The 24,561-nt window shown below is 47.1% G+C and overlaps 1 protein-coding gene across 11 annotated transcripts in view; it reads right to left on the minus strand.

The window, feature by feature from the left end:
• Window positions 1-8,076: 8,076 nt before the first annotated feature.
• Scaf6 (SR-related CTD associated factor 6) overlaps window positions 8,077-24,561 on the minus strand; it is a 56,298-nt gene continuing 39,813 nt past the window's right edge. For all 11 annotated transcript variants that reach the window (XM_077693964.1, XM_077693963.1, XM_077693971.1 and 8 more), the window contains 5 exons: window positions 23,440-23,573; window positions 20,600-20,866; window positions 14,640-14,852; window positions 10,248-10,327; window positions 8,077-8,618 (listed from right to left, as the gene is read on the minus strand). In XM_077693964.1, the coding sequence (XP_077550090.1) occupies window positions 8,419-8,618; window positions 10,248-10,327; window positions 14,640-14,852; window positions 20,600-20,866; window positions 23,440-23,573 (894 nt within the window). In that variant the 3' untranslated portion in view covers window positions 8,077-8,418. The remainder of the gene's footprint in view (window positions 8,619-10,247; window positions 10,328-14,639; window positions 14,853-20,599; window positions 20,867-23,439; window positions 23,574-24,561) is intronic.

The following is a 24,561-nucleotide window of genomic DNA, read 5'->3' on the forward strand; positions in this document are numbered from 1 at the left end:
GTCATGGAGTGGTTGTCTCTCTCCCTCGTTCTCCTCCCTCGGTGGGGTTTTTTGTTCCTTTTTTGGTGGGGGAAAACTTCTGAGGCAGTAAAGTGGCTTAAAACTGCTGAGGGAGAATGAATAATGTTTATTTACAAGTTTCTATAATGCGTGAGAAAGTTAGAAGTTTACACAAGCCGCCTCCCGTTTCCAGTTTGAACTGTGGAAACTGGATAATGTATTCTTACTGCGAAAGTTTATGCCCATTTCTGCCGGAGTTCCCTTTAAAGGCTTCCTGAATATCCCCCGTCTTTTTATAACACCGATTTTGTGTCGTCTGTACGCAGAAAGGAGGTCAGCGACCCAAAACCCGAAGAGCAAGAAAACAAAAAGAAAACCGAAATTGAGAGCCCTTCCATTGCTTCCATCCATCCCGTAAAGAGGGGAGTGAGGGAAGTCCAGCGAAGCTGGCGCTCTGATTGAATTTTGTACGTTTCGGGCAGTTTCGGGCACAGAGTAAATACTGGGATTAGCTATCTACGTCAACGACTAAGGGAGACGATTGGAGGGTAGAGACAATGACGTTTTATTATAGCGCGGCTACGCCAATCCCAGCGCAGGCTCGGATGCGCCGCACAGGTTGCCACCGAAGAGAGCACGGCATTGACCTATGTCAGGGCGGAGAGATGCCGCGCGTGGCGAGAGAGAGAGAGAGAATAGTCTTTCATGATACTGGTGAGGTTAGCCTGGCCAAGGTGCCTAGCTTGCTATACCAGATGTATGAGAAAAGAAAAACGAAATCGATTAACGCGTGGCGAGGTGTATCATGTAACATTACATAATACACCGTGCATACTGTCTCTGTAGGATGACCATACGCTTCGCTGTGCCACACACAATGTGGAAAAGACAGCTTACAAAGTACAAACTTACGCTTACGAAGCCCTCGCTTACACCCAAGTTTGCTCCAAGGCCAGCTCCCCTTCCCAGGGACGATTACAAGCTCGTGTTGCAACCACAGGGTGGCCTCAAGATAGCGCAATTAGACCTAGCCAAGGTCTCGCTCTGAAAGGGCAGCTGAAACCCCAAACTCTTGCGCCAGATATGAGACAGCGCAAACACATTAAGCCCCGCAATATGCACCCAGAACATCATGCGGGCAGAAAACAGGCCTGGGCCGAAGCTCTAGAGAAAATTTACGGTAAAGACAAAGGGACGGTTTACACCGACACAGCAAGCAGTAACCATAAGGGAGAAATGGTGGCAGTAGCAACATTGAGAGACAAATGCCTCACCAGCGCAATCATCCCCAAAACTACCCCTCAAGAAGCAGAAGTGACCATAGCACTTGCCATAACCCAGACCAAGGCAACGACGATAATTTCTGACTCGCAGCGGGCCTGCAGAAGATTCACTTTTGGATCGGTGACTCCCGCAGTATATCGCATCTTGAGCACAAACCCCCCGAAATGGGACGCCACGATAGTCTGGGCACCGGCACACTCCTCCCTCGCGGGCAACGAATTCGCCCATGCGATGGCCTGCGCACTCGCCCACCAGGCCCTGGAAGGAGAACCTGACCCCACCCCTGTTGTGACTTACCGTAACATTACCCAGCATTACCGGCTAGAACGTAGAGTCTATCCACCACCTCACCCACAATTAAGTAAAAAACAAGGCTCGACACTTCGCTTACTTCAAACAAACACGTTCCCTCGCCCAGTCCGGCTCCATATGCAATTCCCCAATCAGCATCCACCTCAATGCAAGTTCTGTGGAAAATCAGGCTCCCTATACCACGTAGTCTGGGAATGTAGCCAAAACCCGGACTTCCACCCCCTTTCCCTAACCCCAACCTCGAGCAGTGGGAGGCCAGTTGCCAACCAGGTCATGCTGACGGAGAGGGCAGAACGTGCGAAGACAACGCTTGGACTTCTGGACTAAGAAGCCATCCCCACGCATATAACTGCTCAATAAAAGTTTTCCACTCTCCAAACTTACACCAATACACCTAAACTTGGCTTCACCTCAAAACATAAGTGCACGGGCAACATTTTTCTAGGGGGCATAATAAAACATGGAGGCTTTAAGACATTTTAAAACTTTGTATGAGTCTTGTTTTCATATGCTGAAGACAGGCTGCTGAGCAAATTGTTATACACAGCTTCGCAGTAAAGTGCAGTCAAAAGAAACGTATGCAATACATCACGGCACACGCTACGCAGGGTTCAAACCATTTTTTTAGGTTCCAGAAACCGTGCACAACCAGCTGTCAATCGCGTGGGCCACCACCGACCGGCAAGACAAAGCGCACATAGCATCAAGTAATGGCAGATGGAGGAGAGTTGCAGGTAGTCTGGTTACAACAGTCGTCACCTGCCATTTCAGGTAACAAAGCACATTTGCCGCCAAGCTAAGGGCTAGTTACAAGGACTCTTGCACGTTGCATGGTGTTTTTCCCTTGGCTGGCTATGGACTTCTGTAGATTGCTGAAAGCATTGCATTTAATGAACACGGTTAACATTGCTGAAGTGTTGCAGCGTTAATGAATTGGGTCAACATGTTGACCATTGATTATACTTCCTTTTAATTGCTACAATAATTCACTTACGATGTGCGAAAAGTTTGCAGTCTAGCTGTTACACTACACTCTGCATTGGGAAAAAAAAAATACCTGCCTTGCGCATTGCTTAGGCTTTAGAGTTAATTAAGAATTGGCCATGCAGGAAAGGAAAAGACAAATGTTCACTTGAAGGCCTTTCTATTTGGGCCTCATTCTCGCGTCGAAATTTGATTTGCGCTTGTGTGTGCCCAGGCTTGCACCCAGTGCCCAGTATGGCAACTTGTGCCGAGTTCAAGTACATGCAGAGCTTGCCTAAGGCAGACGCTGTGGTACTGAAGATTGTGACAATCATATATGCAAACTGCAAAACAAAGAAACACAATAAAACCTTAGCAAAAGTATTTTAATAGAAAGCTTTATTGAATCTTGAAAAGGCTTTATAAAAATGTCGAAAAAATCCCGAGGACACCTAAGTACTTGTTACGGGTTGTTCCCACATGAATACAAAACAAGGATGATGTGGAGGCCTACGAAGCTTTTGTACCTGTGCGGTGTACTGGCTCGCCTCGTGTGTATCCTTCGTATAGGGGTGGGCAAATTGTGAAATCAAGTTCTCGAAAATTAAAACGAACATGTGAGCGTATAAATGTTCAATTCAATTCCGCTGAGTGCTTCTTCAAGTTTCGAGCTGCGAATGACGTTTGGTTTTCGCTCATTTGGGTGCGTTCTTCTGCTAGGGCTTAGTATTCGCCAAGCACAGCAAATGTTGTTGTCACTGGGCACCAAACGGTAGCCACCACCAGACTCTCTCTGCATTCCCAAACATTGCCTGAGCAATGATGGTGCAAGCTTGTTTACATATTTCTGATCATTCCAAAACACAGATTTGCACTGTAGGACATGTCGCAGTTAATGGTAGGTTAGGGGCTGTTCTGCTGCCACAGATGCCACCCCAGTTCAAATGAATGACAGTTCAAACTAATGAACTGAAGAGGGGCTTGCGTTCGGGCTAGTTGGTATTCCATAACGTTCATCTTAAGCGCAAAAAAAAAACAGGGACACAGTAGACAAGGACAAGTGTCCTTGTCTACTGTGTCCCTGTTTTTTTCTGCACTTAAGATGAACGTTATGGAACGGAATGAATGAACTGAAGAACAAGTCACGTTTCGGCCTTCCGGCTCCCGTGAACAGAGTGTGAACAGAGTGTGAACAAGACTCCCGTTCGGGGGGGCTGAAACATCAGTTCATTTTCTCTTGTGGTCGGTGTCATCTTTCATGTCTTTTATGATCATTCCCGACTAGATGGGCGTCCTTCTAAGCCTCTATTTCAACAAAAATAGGGCACTGCGACTGGTAAGCAGTAGGGTATGTAAGCTATTTGATGCTTGAAAAAGTCAGTGAATGCAGTCTGCCTATGGTCCTTAGAGGAATAGTCAGCACTTTCTGCTCGAACGAGCAAATATAGCAGAAGGTTGCCCATTTAACTCCTTCAAACTGAAGAAATGGGTGGCATTCCATTCTACAATGGCTTCTGAGCAGATGGTCGTACTAATGCTTCGTCCTTTCCCTCTACGTCACTGGCAGTGACAGGTTCTGTGCATCTGACTGGGGAAACAATGTCCTCATCCGTCAATGTACCACAAACCACTGCATTCACATCCAAATCCGTGTCATCCACAATGACCGCCATGAAGGCTTTCGATTGGTTTTACTCAATTTTACCTTTCTTCTCTCTGTTCCGGTGGTGACACAGCCCCACGTGTTGGCAGCGGGTGCGTTTCTCTGGCTGTGTGCCCGGCACCAAACTGCCGGCCCAGTGTTGCATAGTTCAAATTATCTGTGGCAGAACCTAATTGCGTTCGTATTGACGGGCTTATTCATAGGGTTCTATGGAGCTTGGCCGGGCCAAACTGCGCAGTTTACTAAATTGCTTTCCCTCAGTGCTTAAAGCTGCGTTGTATTAGAAAAAAGATAGCAAGTACCCTAAGTTCGCTTCCAAATGAGTGCTTGTTTCACAAAATCCACACAGATGCAAACGTGCACAACTAATGGTCTGCACCCTAGTCTGTCTTCATCAGAAAAATAACTCAAGGCGGCAGACACAGCTTTGAGACATTTACAAACAAGCTTCATGGCAAGGCATATAAATGTACCCAAAATACAATTAAGAGCAAAAGTATCCTTGCAAGATTAGAGGTCCAAACCAAGTACAAGCAGACATAAATGTATTTGTTGGTACTGAGATGCTTTTTTGACTTGGCTCAAAGAGAGCCCAGCAGACGTCATGTCACCCGTCTTTACTCATCGTGTGTGCCATTGCTGCAGTTGCGGCATACAGAATGTGCAGGAGCCAAAGGCATATGATGGCCATTGTATACTCTCACCTACTTAGGCCAAGTAGCGGCCCCGGATCCCAACCATGAGGCAGAGATAATTAGAAGGGTAAGAATGGGGTGCCAGGCATTCTCAGATAATGAATGGCAGCCTGCCATTGTACCTGAAGAGGAAAGTGTATGACAGCTGCATCTTGGCAGAAACTTGGAGGCTCACTAAAAGGGCTCAATTTATATTGAGGATGACTTGGTGAGCAATGAAACGGAAGATGATAAGTGTAACATTAAGGGACAAGAAGGGAGCAGAGTGGTTCAGGGAACATATGCGTGTTAAAGGACTACTGATACGAAATTTCGAAGCTGAGATAACTATGTAGAACACTTTCTTTTTATCAGGAGATATCTCCCAGCAAGTTTCAACAGCAATCGTTCGGCGTAACATATTTAAAATTCATTTTAATCTTCGCCCGCACGAGAAAGCCCAGAGCGGACCGACATGACATCATCTGCTACTTGCCCCAAACTGCGGACGTCGGGGCTCCCGTGACGAAGCCGAAGCGCTGGCTGTTGTTGGCGCACGCTGCTCGGGCGTGTGTACACGTCATGGTTTTGGGACTGACGTCATGCTGCCCGGGCCTGTGGGGACGGCGAAGACCTCGGCCGGTCTGGGCGCGCACGTGCGCTCGCTCGCGTGCGCTTCCAGAGCGGCAGCGATACGGCAAGAATGGTGACGTCACGTGATACCTCCTGTCATGGCGGCCGCTCGGCGTTCATTTTGTCCAAACCAAAACTGACACGAATAAACAACGTCGTAAATGAATGTTTACGCTGCGCTCGACCGTCTAATCTGTCATTCTATGATTAGTGGGCTGGTAGGCACGCATAGCAGCGAAAAAAACGTAACACCAAAATTTTGTGACAGTACTCCTTTAAGTACATATTAGTAGAAATTAGGAATAAGGAATGGGCGTGGGCAGGGCATGTAATGCAAAGGCAAGATAACCATTGGTCATTAAGGGTAACAGAGTGGATCCCTAGAGAAGGCAAGCGTGGCAGGGGGCGGCAGAAAGTTAGATGGGCAGAGGAAATCAAGACGTTTGTGGGGATAAATTGGTCGCAGTTAGCACAGGACCGGGATAATTGGAGATCTAGGGGAGAGGCCTTTGCCTTGCACACACAGGTAGGCTGGTGATGATGATGACACTCACCTGACCTAGGCAGATGGGTCCAGCATGCTGGAGTTGCTTGCGTTGGCAGTAAAGGCCTAGAGTGCCTCCCTCCAACACCATCTGCCCCACCACCACAAGGCCGACATAGAGTTCTTGATCGCACACAATTATGTGGCTTTATTCGGCTTCAGTGTGAAGTGCTCGTTGAATTCCTGCCTCAGTAAACGACTGAACCTTTGGCAATAGCTCAACTGCCCACAAATAAAGATGCAGGGAAAAAAAAAAAAGCTACCAAACCAAGTCTTCAGTCCTTAGAAGTGCAAATCGAGGAAAAAAGTTTTCCTCCTGATTTCTAAGGGCAATGAAATGCATAAAATGCTCTGTGGTTCGGGAAGCAGTGGCATAACATTAAAGAAGTACTGACAAGAAATTTCAAAGTTAAGATAACTATGTAAAAAGATTTTTTTGTATACGGAGATATGTAAAAAGATCTTTTTGTATACGGAGGTATCTCCCAGGAAGTTTTAACTGTAACTGTTCAGTATAACACATTTTAAATCAATTTTAGTCTATGCACGGATGAGAAGCCTTAGTCTATGCACGGATGAGAAGCCTCAGAATGGATAACCTTTCAACATCGGCGCCAGCATGCTGTGCTGAGTGCCTCACCAAGCACCTCGCCCCACAGTTCCGATGTCAGGGCTCCTGTGATGTATCGAAGGCATTGGCTGCTGCACCTTGCGTACCACGTCACAGTTTTTGGACTCGCGTCATGTTGCCTGTGTGCAACCACGGTCAATCTTGACTCGCTCACTTGCTCTAGCGTGCACGTCCAGACCGGTTGTGGTGATGAAACAAGAACAGCGACGTCAAGAGTGCCATCCTGTCGTGGCAGCCGCCTTGGTGTTTGTTTAATCAAAACCGTAACTGATACAAATAAACAAGGCAATTATTTACACTGCGGTCGACCATTTAATGTGCCATTTTATGATTACGGGGCTGGTAGGCACCAGGTACATAGGGGCGAAGGGGGGTGGTTCAAACCCCCCCCCCACCCCCTTTTCCACTACCCAAAATTTCTTGCAGGCAACGCGTGTAAGCGAGTGCTAGTGTTCCTTTCGGCAAAAATTTTTCCTTCCCATAATACATAACACCTCCCCCCCTTCCCCCCCCCCCCCCCCCCAAAAAAAAAAAAACATTTCTGGCTATGGCCCTTGTAGGCACCCATAGCACTGGAGGAAAAAAACTTGACACTAAAATGTTGTGTCCCTACTTCCACACCACTTAAGTGCAGTCGCAGTGACCGTCCACACTAGTTTGTCAGCGTTCCCTTATAAGCTTATGGAGGTACAAGTGTCGGAGGCACTACAGTGACTCACATCCGGCACGAGTCCACCAGATCGCTTGACGGACATCAAAGGAGCACTAACAGCTCAATAATTTTCTGTCCCAACTACAAAGAACGTGCCCTTCATAGCTCCTATGGCTTTTGTACAGGGGCAAGCAACAACTTATCTGTTTAAAAGTTAATAATTAAAGCTGGAATTTCTTTCCCCCACTTTACTTCCCTTTTTCAATGACATTGAAAGGGACAAGTGCCCAGACTGAGCCAAACAGATGCGCATCAAGCTCCGCCCCAGCCAACTGCTCTCGTGCAGTGCTGCCACCTAGGGAAGGTGCAGAAAATATGCCAGGCTTATTAATAGCAAAGCTGCAGTAAAATCTCACAATTTGAGCACTGATGCACCTGTAAAAAGGTCAAATAGTCGTTGCACACATTGCACAAGGCACTTGAATTGTCTTGCCTGCTGATGCAATGGTTATTGACTGTGCGACTTGGTCAACAGCCGGCCAAGGCAGCAGACAAAGCAGTGGCAGAGAGACGGGCACTACGCTTTTGGCATGCCAAGTGAGCCAGTTTTTCACAACTCACCGTGACTGGTAATGGTTTCCAGGCTGTGTGGAGCCCATCTTTGTGCAGTTCTTTCAAGGGACAGAGAGGCGCTTTCAGAAGACCAAGCCTGAGAGGACGTCCTTTCTGAAGGTTTGCCCAGCAACCTTCGAATTTAATCAATGCCAGCCTCGCTCTGTACATCATCACTGCAACACAATTCATTCCACCCCTTGGGGGAGTTCACTCGCCTCATCCTAGTTCCACTCCATGAAGAACAGGTCAATCCCCCCCCTGAACCACAAGGGGGGGAGCGGTTAAAAATTATGGGACAAACACAAGAAGGCAAGCGGCAAAACTGAAGTTACTTCTAGATGGGACGACAACACAGATGGCCCGGGTGTGAAACTTGTTTGGCAAGTAGAAAGAAATGACGAATGCACGCGTGTGCGGGTGGGTCGGGTGATGGGGAGGCGACCGTCTTCACTTGAGGACGACGTCTTCCGTCCGCGCCTTCATCCTGTTGATGAACGCCTGGCCCTTGCTCTTGCGGAAGTTTTCGTACGGATCGTGAAGGCTGATGCCGACGCCCTTGTACAGGTCTTGCCTGTCTCGGACGTCGCCAGGGTGAATAGGGTCTTGGATGCCTTGTTCGGCTGCGCCGAGGCCAGCACCTCCCCACCCTGAAAACAGACAAGTACTATCAGCCTGACTAGCTGAGGAACTGATAAGCAAAAAAAACTGTGATTGATACCTGTCATAGAAATCGGTAAAACACAAAAGTGAAATGTGCAGCAAATCTGCAGCTGAACATGGTTTGCGGGTCGGCGGCTGTCTTGTGGGTTTGCTTGGTGAGCGACGTCCTGCTGGCGGGTCGCTTCGGCAAAGCTGTACTGGCGTCATTTCCGTGACGGATATGACGTCAGTGAAATCTTGGTGTATCCCGGCATAAAACACTTTCGCGTTAAAATATAAAGCCCGAAAACGAACAATGCTAAGTGTAACGTACTCTTTAGTACTCAAGGTTGAGCAGGTGTGCACCCTTTACAGGCCGCTTGCTTCGTTGTACTGGCGTCATTTCCGTGACAGATATGACTTCACTGAAATCTTTGTGTATCCGGGAATAAAACACTTTCGTGTTAAAAATCTCAGAACTTTTCCACAATACATGCTACCCAAAATAGCCGCAAAAAGCAATAGGACGACCATTGCTGTGATTCTAAAACAAAGCCGGCTCAGATATTCTGCACTTGATCATCCCTTCATCACTTTTGTCTCATACCATGTCAAGTGGGGTCTCCAATAAGTGCATACCCAGCTTTGAAAGCATTTTGAAACAGGAAACAAGGACTACCTGCTGTTGCTAGCACTTCAGGTTGAAGGATCCTCCTCCAAACTTCTCCGGCAGCTCATCTTGACCAACAGCAATGCACCGTTTTCATGAGGAAACTAGCGAGCCATCTCAATTGTTGAACATTTTTGTTTTAGGCTACTACACCCCAACTTTCATTTCTATGTGGCAAGTACTTTGTCTGAAAAGAAGTGTTGTAGCTTTCCAATTCTGCCAAAGAACTTTCTCTAAAGCTTCTCTTGTTTGGCTACTGTGAAGTTAAGGGGGCACATGGGTCTTTGATCAAGAACTTCATTTTTATGCTAATGATGATGGGAATTGAAGGACATACAAAGTTTTTCATTGTGATTGTAGATATAAAATTTGTTTTTGCTCGAAACGACTGTATTCAAATTTATTTAGGTTTTTCCATATATGTGATTTTGTGACAGCTTTTGTAAAAAAGCTGCTGGAGGGATGCAGCTGAACAAGGTACCAGTGAACAGTGTACAAATCAAGGAGTGCAATAAGACTAACATCGTCATTCTATCTGGTCTGTAGCCGAAGTTACGACCGTTTGAAGTTTGGGCTTGAAAGAACGGAACCACAAAAACCAGTTTTGCCTTCTAGGCCCAAACTTCAAAAGGTCGTAATGTCTGCTACAAACCAGATAGAATGATAATGTTAGTCTCATTACACTCCTTGATTTGTGCACTGTTCACTGGTACCTTGTTCAGCTGCATCCCTCCAGCAGCTTTTTTTACAAAAGCTGTCACAAAATCAAATATATATAAAAACCTAAATAAATTCGAGTACAGTCGTTTTACAGGAAAACAAATTTTATATCTACAATCGCAATGAAAAACTATATATGCTCCATAATTTCCATCATCATAACTGTAAAAACAGTTTTTTGCTTTAAGACGAATGTGCCCCCTTTAATGCACACAAACTTCACGAGGCCAGAAAAGGAGTCGCTCACCCATTTTTCGGAGTAGTTGGTGGCCCTTGTTGGACTCGTCCAACCTGGAATCCCTGGGCTCCCCGCTGTACGCTGAGCCACTGTAAACAGACAGCATATTTTTCAAGGGTTGCCCGAAGTTAGCATTACATTACACTCGCATAAAGGGCAACAAAAAATTAAAGCCGTTACACTCAACGTGAAATCTGTCGGAAGTGCAGAGCAGTGATTCGCCATAATGGGCTGTGGCGCCGTTATCCACTCACTCCTACCACCCAATGCAGTTCAAACTTCCCGCCTCCACAGTTCTCGCGTGCCCCCTGCCTGAAACTGCGCCAGCAGGAGTTCTGTTCTTCTTGTGCTTGCTTTTCCTCCTGCATGTGCCGGCGTTGCACTGCCCCATTTTTTCGCTTACTATCGTAAAAACCAAACCCAACAAGCATTCCTAACTAAATGAACGTGGGTCACTGCCGGTTAATTACGTATATTTTCCCTCAAATGTACCTGCAGTATTCTTTGCGCCTGTGGTTCACAAGTTTCAAATGGTTACAATGATTTAAACCGCTCGATTTTCGAAGCCTCTGCAGGACGCCCATTCGACGGTACACCGGGCCCTACTTGGGTCTGTTAACTTGCTACACCGCCCGATTACGGCAGTCGCTTGACATCGAGCGTTACAGCGAGCAACGACGACAAGGTGAGCCCCTAAAGTGCTCTGCACTTAAAACAAGCTGCATGTTGAAACAACACTTGATTACGATGGCAAAAGGCAGTACAAGGTTTCAGCAAATCGTTAGTAATGCCTGTGCCTGGTGCCAGCCCGACCGTGTGCTAAATTAAGACACACGCAAATTCATTCTTGCTGCACGCAGCGATTTTACTGCTCCTTCTCAGCCAGTGATGCTAGAATTCCCCATTCCTTCCTTCCTAACTTCCAAAAACAACTGTTTTTCATTGCTGGCATGTCCCTAAGGTTTCAACCTTTTCCAGATTCTTTGCACGATAGAAAATGCCTTCCACCCCAAATGCAATGGTGACCAGTTAACTCGGGAATTTTCGATGCAATATTGTCCATGGAAAGGCACCATGTGCATCACTATTCCCTGATCTTACAGACACAATGCAACACTATCCACCTCCTTGAATTCAGGTTGAAGGACGGCAATTTGTGGTGGGCTTTGTACTATGTATTACGGCTCAGTCAGTTTTGTGACATCGTGGGAATCACCTGAAAAAGCTTGTTCAGATTTTTAGTTGCGAGCATGGTACATTTAAGTTAACTGACTTCAACAAAGGTCCGTCTCCAGACAGCACTTGTGTGTGTCCTGTGTTTCCGAGCCATCACTCGTATCTAAAATTCCTAAGCTCAGCAGAATGCTCAAAGTTACTACTCAATAGATAAACCGAAAAATGTAGACCTCGCAATATCTGCTACAGCCAATTATGCTCATCTATTTCCATGCAAACACCTAAAAAAAAAATTACAGGGTTTTGTGTTATGAGGATATCTGAGTTTACACCATCATGACCAGCCTTTGCAGACGTTATGATGGCAATTTACAGCTCCTTTGGCGGTTAAAGGGACACTGAAGTGATTTGTAAACATTGCGGGATTACTTGCACAAATTGTAGTCTGGAGTCCCTAAGCCATGTTTCGACCATTTTCGGTGCGTTTACGCGATTTTATTCAGTTCAAAAATCAATGTGGAAGTGCTGTCGTTCCCTCTGCATCCTCCTCGCCAATTTCGTATGACGGCCACTCGAGATGAATTGGCTTAATTGCGCGACTCTCGCCGACCCTTCGAGAGCCAGCCGGCCGCTAGCGGGTCGTCGCGATTCATTTGCTCAGTTGAAACTAAGGCACGAAACAATTTGTGCCTGGAAGAATGTGCCTTTAGTTCGTTAGTTTGTAGACTGCATGAAGCTTAGTAGAGTCTGTGAAGTTCAAGTAGCTCCGCACAAGCACACATGCGGCACTTCGCTGACTCGCATGCTAGAAGAAAAATCTAAGGCCAATTAAAGGCGGGAGAAGAGTCAGTGAAGTTAAAGGGACCCTGCAACACTCTTTGAGCAGTGCAAGTAAACCTGCGCGACGTTTAGATTACACTGCCAGGAATACCCGAGCCAAATGTTACACGTGCACGTGAAGCGGTGAGCGCGCAAATCGCTGCGAAGGACGCGGAAAAACCAACCGCGCTCTCTTCAGTTCTCCTCATTATGCACCCCTGGCATGGCCTAAGCGACGTCATTGAGGCCATGGCTGCCCGATCAGCTGTCACTGGTTCTGTCATGCAGTTCTTGTACTATATCTGGAGGTTTACAAAATGCGGGGTCACCTACTCTCAGCCCCAGCAAGTGCGTAAAACCAAACCTTCGGGGAAAAAAAAAAAAAAGAAGAAGGAAAAAAAAAAAAAAGAAACGGGGGGACCGCGCCAGCCAGAGACGTGGAACGGAGTGCTTGCTCCAGCGCGCGTGCTCCTGCCAACCAGCGGCTCGTAAACAATCGTCGCGAAATCGGTGATAACGCTCGTTCTCCTCATGCGACGACATTTTAACATAGCCCAGAAAGAAGGCAGCTACCAGGCTAGCATAAGATGGCCGCCGCCGGCAGTCTGCTTCGAGTGTGGCGCGCGCGCGAAGTTCCCGCTGCCGATTTTACAAAGTCGATTTTAAGAATTTCCCCACCTAATTCAGCGGTGAAACTATAAGAGTCGGTGCTTGAAGGTATGGAGACTTCAAAAAAAATGTTTTTTTCCCAAAATGCATTTTTTTCGCGATTTTCGACCATTCTAAGACCCGCGTCCCCCTTAGTTCATTCAGGCAGGTTTGGCGCAACAGGGGCAGTTCGGCGCACAATAGCGCAGGTAAAAACGTTTGGCGCTCAATGGCGCAAATGGTGCAGCTGTTCCACCCCTGCCCGTGCTTCTTGAGGTAGATCCGCTGATTTTTGGTCATGAAGTGGGAGCCGAGACGAGGTGCACACGGCTGTATCGGCCCCCTAGCGGCGAATCCATTTCTGTGGCAAGAAAAAAAACGTTTCCCGGAACACCGAAACACAACTGATTTTTCCATGGTCCCGAAACTGTTAACGCAAATAGTTGATTCGGCAAGCTTATAAGCCCTGCCTAATTTACGTTTGCTTTTTGCCGGCCTCAGCCAATCGCAGAGCGGGCACTTATGACATAGGTTCTGTCATGGGAAATGAGCTTGTGGGTCGCACGGCCACTCCCTTTTGTTCCTAATTACAGTAGAATCTCGATGATACGAATCTCGCGGGACCGCGAAAAATATTCGTATCATCCGAAATTCGTATGAACCAACACAGACCAAAAAATTGAGCGCTGAAAAAAGTTTTCGTTTATTTCTTTTCTTACTTTCGCGTGAACAAATCCATGATTTTTTTTTCTGCTTTTTTTAAACCCCCCACATCACAAAGCAGTCCTTTCTGGAGCGCGTAACGCTTCGCCTAGCTTCGCGCTTGTCTCCTCACTCCCGGTGTCCAAGCTCGCTACACGCCGCAACAGTCAAGCGTGAACCGCATGGTGCGTTTTTGCACGCGATTCGCACGCCTCGGCTTTGCGCACGCTGTATTTTCAAGGCCGCATTGACGATTTCGCGCCCGCGGTATCTCCTACCTCGGTCAGAAAAAGACGCTGACGACTTGCGAAACGCTCGAGACAGCCCGCTGGCTCCGCCCGAGATGTTTAGGCTTAGCACTCCGGCAGATATTTTATGGGCGCTTTCACTAGCGGCGCGGATGGTGTTTTATAGTACTGTTTTCGCCACCGTTATCAGCTCCTTTACTGCACAAGAAACTTCGTGTCTGCCTTGAGCGGCATTTTAAAGAGCGGCTAGAAGCAGTCGCTCAAGCGGCCGTGCCACTTCGCGGCCGAAGCCACCGGCATGTTGTTGCCGCCGGCCGCGGCGCGCGCAGCGTGCGAGAGGTTTCGCGGCGCGCATGGGGCGTGCGGGGCGCGTTTTCGCGAGCAGAAAACAGCCCGGCCGTTTCTGGAGAAAGAAGAGTGACAAATGGGGAGAGAGAGCCGTCACTTGCTTGTTCAGCAGTCGGGCGCCTCGCCGGCTCGTTCGTATCATCCGCCGGGCCGCGCAGGTCCGTTCGTAACAGCCGAAATTTTTCCCATTGCAAACAATGCAATTTCGCCGGGACTTTTCAGAAATTCGTATCATCCCGAAATTCGTATCACCCAGAATCGTATCATCGAGATTCTACTTATATAGCTTATTAGAGCGAAGTGTACGTTAAAAAGTGGTGTCGGTACGATTCTAAAGAGGCAATCTTTCAAATGAACCGCACTTGTGTTTCGTCTGCATGGCCCCTCTAAACTCCCTGCCCACTCAGCAAGACACTTTAAAACCACACGGTACGGTGAGGTACAGAAGTACAGTGCTCACAAGAACGAAGGTGGCGTAGGGCTGCGCTCGGGAGAGCGGCGTCTCGAGGGCGAGTCTGAGCGTGACCGTGACCTCGACCGAGATCTCGATCGTGACCGGGAGAGCGACCTCGAGCGGCGGCTGCTGCGCCTGGGTGGGGACCGGGACTCTGACCGGCTGCGGCTGCGCTTCTTTTTTCTCGACGGCTCTTCATCTTGCCTCGAACTTGGAGGACTGCAGGCCAAAGGAAAAGAAAAAAAGAAAAGGGGGGGGGGGGGGGGAGAACCTTGTGTTAGAAGGAAGAACGGGGCTCGTGTGTCTTCCCCTACCCCATACTTTTGTGACAAACCTTGAAGTGGGATTTTCCATTTTCATTGGCTTGCTGTAAAGTAACAAGTTAACTGAGCTCAGAAAAAGCCCCAATTCTGGCCACCTACAAACCGTCACTCGTATCGGACCCGTTTTGCCCTCTCAATTTGCTGACAAACCTTGGAGCGGCATTTTCGGTTTTCATCGGCTCGCTGTAAAATAATGCGTTCAAAAAGATTAGTATTCCCGTTTCCAGCTGTCTACAAAAACTGGAACGTATTTCACCCCCAAAAAAATTTCGCGACGAACCTTGGATTGTCAAATCTCTTTTTCTTCAGAATGCTGAAAATTAACAAGATAACCAAGTTTGGATGCTTCAATTTCTAGGATTCTGTAAATCCTCCAATCAAATAAAAGAAAAAAACATATCAGTGCATTTTTTACAGCTTGCGATTTTTTTTTGTTATCTTGATGTCTTCAATCAGTGATGACACGCAAACGTATTTGTAAACATTAATCAAAATACTGCTGTGATACTACAGCTCATATGATCCCGAAGTAATGATAAGCCTTTAGGATGATATGATAACTTAACAAGTGCTTTCTGCATATCTGATTTATTTATTTATTTAGTGTACGCTGTGGTCAACAACGGAAGACCAAAGTACAGTCCTGGCAAACATGTGCATACATTACGCATTTCAATTAAGCACAGTATTTCGCCCCGACAACTGCAAGAACAACAACAGTGACTACCATTCGGAGCGAATGAGAGAATAAGATAAATGAAAAAACAAAAAACATACAGTTTGCTTGTAGACAGTGGCATTAAGTGCCACGAGACAACGAGGGGTTTTGCCCTTCTACGAGACATGCACCCGGCCCCTAAGCTTCTGAAAAAGAACACACTTTCATTTAGCACACAAAATGTTGAGTTTATTTACTCCCTGCTCAATAAGGGAGCAAATTGCCGCCCGCTCCTTGCTCCCTCCTTAAAAATCAGAAGGGCGGAAGTCCAGGTGGGACCCTGTAGACAGTTAAGTGCAAACTCTGAAAAGCGCCGGCGAAAAAAAAAAAAAAAAAAAAAAAAGAGGCTGAGTTGGAGATATCGGCCTCTCCGCCAACCAACTTCAAATGAGTCGGACACACAAACCTATAATGCCGCAGAACCACAAATGGTTTGGGATATCGTGTGTACTTTTGAACAAATGCACTAAATTAGCTCCTTTTACTGCCCCAATGCCAGATGAAATGCCCTTTGGTAGAGGGAACGTTGCAGTGCTTCACAAACTTAAAAAGAACAAATAAACAAAAGATGGCGAAGGTGATAGTGTATCAACTTTAAAAAAAGTAATGGATTAGCTAAATTTTCTCAACATTTGAAGGATAGCTTGCACATATGTTACTTGAGCAGTAAAGAAAGCTGAGCTAGTCGGTATGGTCGGACACTTCGAACAGCGCTCACACGATGGGGGACCGAGAAAGTAGGACAAAACAGGCGCTGACTATCAACTAAATCTATTTACAGAAAATAACATTTACATATGTAGGTGGCGCCACCTTATAATTCGAGCGACTGGGAAGTGGCGCGCCTACACTCTGTATAAATGTGATGGGCGTGGATTAAAGAGAGCTGTTTGTTGTTCCGCAAACTGAGCGCTGTAGCGTTGTTCTTTGGAGGCATCACTCCCGCAGTCGGTGACGGCTAGCGGTGTGGCGCCACTCGGGCTCTACTCTACAATATACCCACACATCTGGTCATGCACAATGACTGCGCACATCGATAAAAACAGCTGCAAGTTTCTTGGTCACCCTTACCCACTCACAACTCTGACTCCAGCAAACCAACCCCCTTATCTGACAGGGATAATGATGGGTGGCTTATGCAATCCTCTCCCAATCTCTTAATGTGGGAAAACTTCCACTAGTTCTCTTGTTGTTTGATTACTGTGTTCATACAGTTTCTTCGTGGCATTGAAGTATGGGGTGCACTTGTATTTCTTGCAATGAAGTAACAAGTGGCTCCAGGACCTACTTTCCAGGGACGAAAGATGCTCTCCGGATCTAGTATTCACACACCTCACCGACCGCCCAACATACACGCGATCACAATTCAACGGTATCTGATACACGACCCTTTTCTTCTTAAACTCTACAAACTAGGGGGTAGAGTTCATATTACATTTACTCGTGAAGCTTTCATTTTGGTTTTTGTTTCTGTACAAGCGCTCAACTGCGGGGCACACTCAGCTCAGTTTAGTTTCTGCAGAAAAAACAAAATATACGCGGCAATAGTAAGCCAATATATACGTACACGTGTATTCTGAAAAGTAGGGGGAAAAAAAAGTGAGTTGGAATACCTTACATGGTACACGCATTCGAAGATTGAACAGCTAGTAAATTACCCACAACATAACAGCATCACAAGAAAAGGGCCGCATAAACCTACTGCAAGTTTTTCACAGTTTCAAGATGGACCAACCCAGTGATGATGATGATAATAATAATGAAAACTGTACTCAGTTCCGCCCAGTGTGAAATCCGCTGAAACAGTGGAGCTGTGGCTCTCTCGAAAGTAAACACGTACTTGCCCAAGAACGGCAGCGAGGTCGCTGCACAAATTCTATGGTTCGCGCAAAGGAATCGGCAGCTAAACGTCAGCCTCCTGCGGCCAACGTTTCTCCCTCCCAGAGGAATCTGCCCCTCCAAGATCACTGTGCCATCTATCAGTGGGCCTGGAAACCGCCTTGCCAGAAATATAGCGACCCACTGATAGAAGCTGCCGGCGGGTCTAAAAACCTGCTCCTACCCTTGCACAAGACGGCCAAAAGGGCTCAACCTACAACAGCTCCGCTTGCAAATAGTTGAGGAGTATACTCTTTTTAAAGATCGCAGCCCCCGTGAGAAGAAGAATCAACCGCCACTGAGCGACCGCCTCAGAGCTCTAACACACACCTCAACAAACGCCAAGTTCCCACTCGGAGCTATCAAGCAACTGATAAGCTTCACTTCACTTTGCGTTATTATATTAACACTTTCCTGCCCCCGCCTATTCAGATCGATAGTAGTTTATCAATGCTTTCCCAAGCTCAAATTTTGACGTTTTCTCGTTTGAATTTGATGCTTCCCGGGTGCGCTCCGAGAGTTGGCGCTTCCCACGGAATAGTGGAGATATTTACCCCTACTTTTCTTTTGGTTTTTCGCGTGGCACTGATTTTTTACAGCACCGCCGGAGTCATACGACGGGCACTCTGAATCTGAAGATACGACGATGGCGTCGACATTGCGAATTGATCGCGCCGCAGAAAAGCCGCATTTCTAGGGATTTGGACGGGCCTACACGCGAATTTTTGGATGATATTCGCAGCGCTAAGTCCGAGGAAAACTTTTATCGATCGGATTTTAGTACAAAAAGCGGAACTGCAAAAACCAGCCATGAATTCGATATCCCTGTTCAACACAAGCTCTAGCAAATGCAAAGGTATCAAAACTGTAAATTGTGGCATTAAAAAAATTATAATAAAAAGAAAAGAAATGAGAAAGAGTGGCACTGGGTGTACCACCCAAGGTATCGACTGAGAAATTACACCAACTAAGGGTGCATAACCCTTGGGAGGAACTTGCGGAGGCACACAAGGTCAGCCAAACAGAACAGCTAAAGCACATGGAAACTGGTCGCGCTACCCTACGCCGTCTCGGGTACGCAGCAAACTTGGACACTCAAAGCGAGAAGAGCACACCCCTGTGCCTGAGGGATCGCAGTATGGTGGCCAATGTACAGCGCGACATGCACCCCGTACACCACACGGGACAAAGAGAGGCCTGGGTAAGGGCACTCAAAAATGCCTACGGCAACGACAGCGGAACACGGTACATTGACGCCACAAAGTATTCGAGCAGGGGCAACTGAGCATATGCAACATGCGTCCTTGACAGAAAGGGAAACAAGCTATGCTCGGGAACAGTCAAAATTGACAACACCGACACCGCTAAAGAGGCAGCGATTGCCCTGGCCACTTCAACACTTACTGAAACTCAAAATCGAATTATCGTACTAACGGACTCGCAAGCGGCCTGCAGAAATTACCAGAAGGGCCTCATTTCTGAAGTGGCGCTCAAAATACTCCTGAAAATGCAGGACCAAAAAGAAGATGATCAACCGAACATTTATACCGTGTGGACACCAGGACACGAGCTTCTGGAGGGTAACATGGTGGCTGATGCCGCCGCCCGAGGCCATTCCCACCCATACCTCAGCAAAAATAGCGCAGCTCACTCAAACTCACTCACAAATTTATTTTCGGATCACCACTCACTCAAACTCGGACTCATTGCTGAGCAGCACATCTGCACTCACTCAAACTCAAACTCACAGTGAGTGCAAAACTCAGAACTCACTCGGACTCAAAACTCAAAATGTACTCAGCAGTACAACCTCAAAATGTACTGAAAACTCAAAATGCACTCAGAACTCAAAATGCACTCAGAACTCAAAATGTACTCAAACTCAAAATGTACTCGGAACTCAAAATGCACTCAGAACTCAAAATGTACTCAGAACTCACTCGGTCTCAGGCGTACTCAAAGTCAGTCGGGCTCAAACTCACCATGCAACACCAGCCTCGCGCTCACTCAAACTCAAACTCACGCGTGAGTTTGAGTCCAAGTGAGTCTGAGTGAGTGGACTCATGAGTGAGTCCGCCAACCTCTGTTCCCACCGGGCAATGACTAATACCCTCACCACCATCGCAGAAGATCAGACTCCTCCCCCGTTGCTGTTCCCACCTATTCGACGACACCACAGGGACATCTTGGAACACTACAGATTAGCTCAAAGAAAATACCCACCTCCTCATCCGCAACTCACCATGGACGAAGCAATTCAACTAATAAGACTTCAAACGAACACTTTCCCTCACGCCACGCAACTGCATATGATTTACCCCAGTCTCTACAGTTTTGACTGCAAATTCTGCGGGACGCCCAACACTATCTACCACATGGTATAAGAGTGCAGGGGTTTCAAGAAACTCCCAGAAGCCCTGGCGCCATCTACAGAGCAGTGGGAGGTCCTGGAAAACCAGCACGGCCTGGTGACCCGGGCCAGACAAGCAGCTGAAGGCCATGGCATCCCGGGCTAGGGATGCCACCCACCCTGGTTGATCAACATCAGAGCATCGAAGATCATCTATTGCTCCATTTTTTTTTGCGCAACAAACGTTTATTTCTCTCTCTCTTTGGACATTCAAGAAATTTTTGAAGCTAGAAATTTCATATTTGCAGGAGTTTTGCACTGCTAAAATGTGTACAGAATGCGTATCTTCAATTTTTTTGCGTGCTTTTTCTGCGGAAGCGGCACTGGTGTTTTTACTTATTTTTCGTGCTTGTCGCAAAATTCTTCTGCACAACTTTTTTTTTTCTTTTTTCCCCACATAAATATCCTCGCTTGAGCCAATTACCATTGCAAAGAAAATTTACCCTCCTATATTTTGGTGCTAAACACTATATCTTACATATTTTCTGGGACTGGGAAAAAATTATTTGCTAGACTACCAAAAATCACTGCTTTACCAACCGTGGGCAGGAAAGTGTTAAAGACCACCATGTAACAGATAGGGATTGCAAGCACAGGTCCTCAAATGGAACAGCAAAAAAAGGGGGCAACAACTTGCCTCTTGCTCTCGCGGTACTTCCGGCGGTTGGGGTCCTCCCGCAGGGGCAGCTGGTTGTCCCCTTCCTTGGCCTTGGCCTTGGCCTGCTGCTGCTGCTGCTGCTCCTCCTGGCGCTCGTTGCGGCGCCGATCCCCTCCTTCCCCTCCCCTGTCCCGCTCCCCTTCCCCCTCCTCCCCCTCCCCCTCTTCCCCGGAGGGCCTCTTGGTGCGCACGTGCTGGCTCTTGGCCTTGAAGAACTCGTACAGGCCCAGCTGCTCCCAGCCCTCGCTGCGAGTGGGGGAGGCTGAGCATCAATGGTGCTAGCACTACACTTCAAAGGGGGGGTCAAGAAAAATACCACTGTGATGTGTGATTAAGTTCCTGTTCACGTCAAAGATGGCGTACTATGCTAAGCTGGGTAACTCCCACCGCCATCGTGATCGGGAACCACAGCTGGGCTATAGATGGTATTCACGGAAAAGTTTAGCTGTCAATTTCTTCGCTTGGCAACACTGTAAACGGCCACGGAGGTGGCCGAATTGCCACAGACATGGCGCGGCTTGTGCCACTGCGCCTGGCCGGGGGAAAAAAGAAAAAAAGAAAAAGAAACACCGGCGTGCGTCGTCTGCTCCGTTTTAACCCGATTCTCAACGGTGGTGTCAACAGAGGTGTTATTAATCGCACTCACATTAGAGTCGAGGCATTACTTTGCGTTTGGTGGGGTGGAGTTTGGAACGTCCAACACGCATCACGTGCTTAGTACGGACAAGTACCGCCATCCCGCGGAGCCCGACGTAACTAGTGACGGCGCACTCACACGGTTTCCCGCATGAGTGCTTCGCCAGTGAGTACAACCTATATATGGCGTGTATAACCAATCTCTTTTTACGTGGGTACGACTGGCGTGTTTGTGTCCCACTGTTTACACGGCTTGGCATTTGTCAGATACAACCAGTACCACCAGTCCTAATCACTGTGCGCACACAGAAAAGGGGAACACTCCCCTGAACTCCTGTTCTTAGCCCTCTTCACCTCTTATTAAGTCATAGGAGGGAGGGAGATTTCGTATTGAGATAACGAAGACGCTCCCGTACTCTGGTCACCGCGTTCACAATTTTTATGAGGTTGCAAACAGCCTGCAACGCGAGTGGGGCTCCAGGAAGGACGGCGCGTGGAGAAATGCAGTGTTACGGTGAAAGACCAATGGATACTAAGCGCCATCACAGCGATAAAACCAAAGTGCCCAAATGGAGTTCCCAAGCAGCAAAGCGGCTAACACCCCTGCCATTGCATGCCTCCATGAACGCTTTGTACCAGGATTTGCCGGACGGTGAACTTCACCACCAGATTGTGAAAATCTGGTGAAATTTGGGGGCTACTGGTGTTTCGGTGCCAGCACGGCTACACCACACAGTGTCTGGTGGAACGTGGTGAAAAAAGTATGTTTCTGCTTTGAACCATGTCTTTTTTTTTCCCCGAATGGAAGCTTTTCCAGTAACTAAACCCGAATAGTCACTCAAATTACTGGAGTGCGTGTGTGTTTTAGTGCGTTTGATAAATATTATTCGTTTTCACACCCCCTGGAAAGTAATGAAAACTCAAATGTCACATTTCATTCTTATAACAAAGCACACCGAGTAACATCCTTCGAAATTCTTCATGCAGGAGATCCCACTAGTGCTTCTGCTCTTACATATTCCGCACTAACTTGTTTTGTATACCATGTTGATTGCACAATTACAAGTAAAATATTAAACGTTCACCCATTAATTTCAGAGAAATATACACCGCACCAGGATTTTTGTTTGAACATTAAGATAGACAAAAAGTACAGTGAGCATTGTGTTGGATTCGCGGAATCTTTTTGTGCGAGCGTGCCGACAGAAAATGGAGTAACAGCTATTTTAACTAGCACGGTGACAGATATGACTAATAAATTTTGTTTCCCATCACTCAAACCTGTTTTGTAATCAAGGTTGCCCTTTCCATGATGGGATGAATAACACCATCTTAGAGACTACGCTTCGGCAAATTGCATGCGTAGAAGAGATGCAGGAGCCAAAAATAAGTTATAATGGCCACAATTCTCTGCTAGTGAAATCTGGTGAAAATTTGACAGGCGGCTGGTGTCGCAACCCCTTTCCAATCTGGCAACACTGCTTGTACTGCTGTAATCATACGGGCAGAGAGAATGCGTGTTTTCCACATAGCGAAAACAAGGCCAAACAGGCCCAAAAGAAGCTTAGCAACTATCGGGAAGAATTCAGCTATCTAAGCCTAGTACGATGCAAGTACTGACCTATACTCTCATAAGTAAGTACACATGACCCTCAACTGACAAAAGCTACCATAAAGTTCCGAAAGAACACCCACCAAGAATGCCCATCAAGCGGGGAAAAAAAAAAAATCCCACAGGGGGATAGGCAAACCTTTGGGTCACGTGCAAAAAACTACAAAAAAGTGGCCACACCACCAACCAAAACTGTGGCGATATCAAGTAAGACAGCCAAACAGGTTGGACCTCTTTGTTCAAAAGTGAGACATTGTCAGCGTTCACGGCTGTGGGACGTTTTCACGGAGGGAGCTCCCCGGGCTTTCGAAGGCGTCAAAGCTAGCGTAACTTTAGGGAGTGTGCAACCTCTGGCATCTTAGTAAATTGTATGCTTCATTTCTAAAGGCGTGTGGGCGATGTTTCGAAGGAGGGCATTCTCTCGAAACTTTAGGGTAATTGTATGAGCAACAACGGCCCCACAGTCAAGAATGCAGTGACGTCTTGTCTCCGCTGCACATATATAAGCAATGCTGTATTCACATCAGACCACTGCCCCCTTGCGATGATTGGGGGGTGAGGCATGACGCACCTGTTGCGTGGCCGCTCGTGGGAGGGTGGGCTGTAGAACATCTCCACAGCTTGCATCAGGGCTTCGCTAGGCGGCGCTGGAGGAGGCAGGCGCAGGTCCTTGGGGTTCAGCGGCCGGTAGTCACTGTCCTCAAGCTGCGGAAGGAATAGTGTTTCTCACATCTTTAAACCTTTGAAAGTTTAAGTAAAGTTTACCGACAAAAGATGCACCCTGACACCTTGTTTCCAAAATCAACATTCGCATTCAGTGCTGCTTCCTGCACAAGACTGACGAAAACACTAATAGGGGGTCCATTAAAAACCACAACAATAAGCAATTTTTGGAGGTCCTCTAAAAAAGCAACATTCACTGTAATGTGAACCTAACTGTTCGCAGCTTGCTGTGAATCTTCAATCCTTGTCCACATTACACTACAACTTTACTGCTAACTCACGCGCCGGTTGTTCAGAAAAGTACTGAAGTGAAGCATGCTATGGAAGGCAATATCCCAAGAGCTAGTGTAATGCACTGCTCTTCAACAAGGTCTCCAAACCCAAAGAAGCCCACTTAGGCACTTGAAAAGTGTCTCTAAAGTGTCTCCTCCACAAAACCCACTACCATTTCCTTACTGCCAAGCCTACACAGTGACAACAAAAGGATGGCTTCACTGTATGCTACGTGTGTTCCATTTGCGCTCCTCCACAAGGTGGGCGCTAAAGTATCTCGTGCGACATCCCAAGCACTGCAGGGAATCCAGAGAGGACACACAAGTGATGAGCTTACGGCTGATGTACGACCAACTTTAGTGCCTAAGAGCAAACTGCTTCAACAGTGGGGTTCTTCAACTATCAGTTTTGAATTGACTGAAAACTCCCTAAGAAGCAATCTGACATTCCTTTTCACACATATTCCTATGGCATGGAGAAACTTCGGACCACCTGTGGATCAGCCGTGTTAATGAGCCATGCAGACAAAATGCAAGTTTGGTTTATTCGAAAGATTGCCATATTAGAATAACACTAACACCACTTTTAACGTAATTTTTGCTCAAATAAGCTCTATAATTAGAAAAAAAGGGAATGGTCATGCGACCCACTAGCTCATTTCCCACACTAGAACCTATGATGTATTATGGGCAGCTGT

Source organism: Haemaphysalis longicornis, unplaced genomic scaffold (genome assembly GCF_048455015.1).
Source record: "Haemaphysalis longicornis isolate Haplotype H1 unplaced genomic scaffold, Haemaphysalis longicornis Haplotype H1 scaffold_12, whole genome shotgun sequence".
Taxonomy (NCBI): domain Eukaryota; kingdom Metazoa; phylum Arthropoda; class Arachnida; order Ixodida; family Ixodidae; genus Haemaphysalis; species Haemaphysalis longicornis.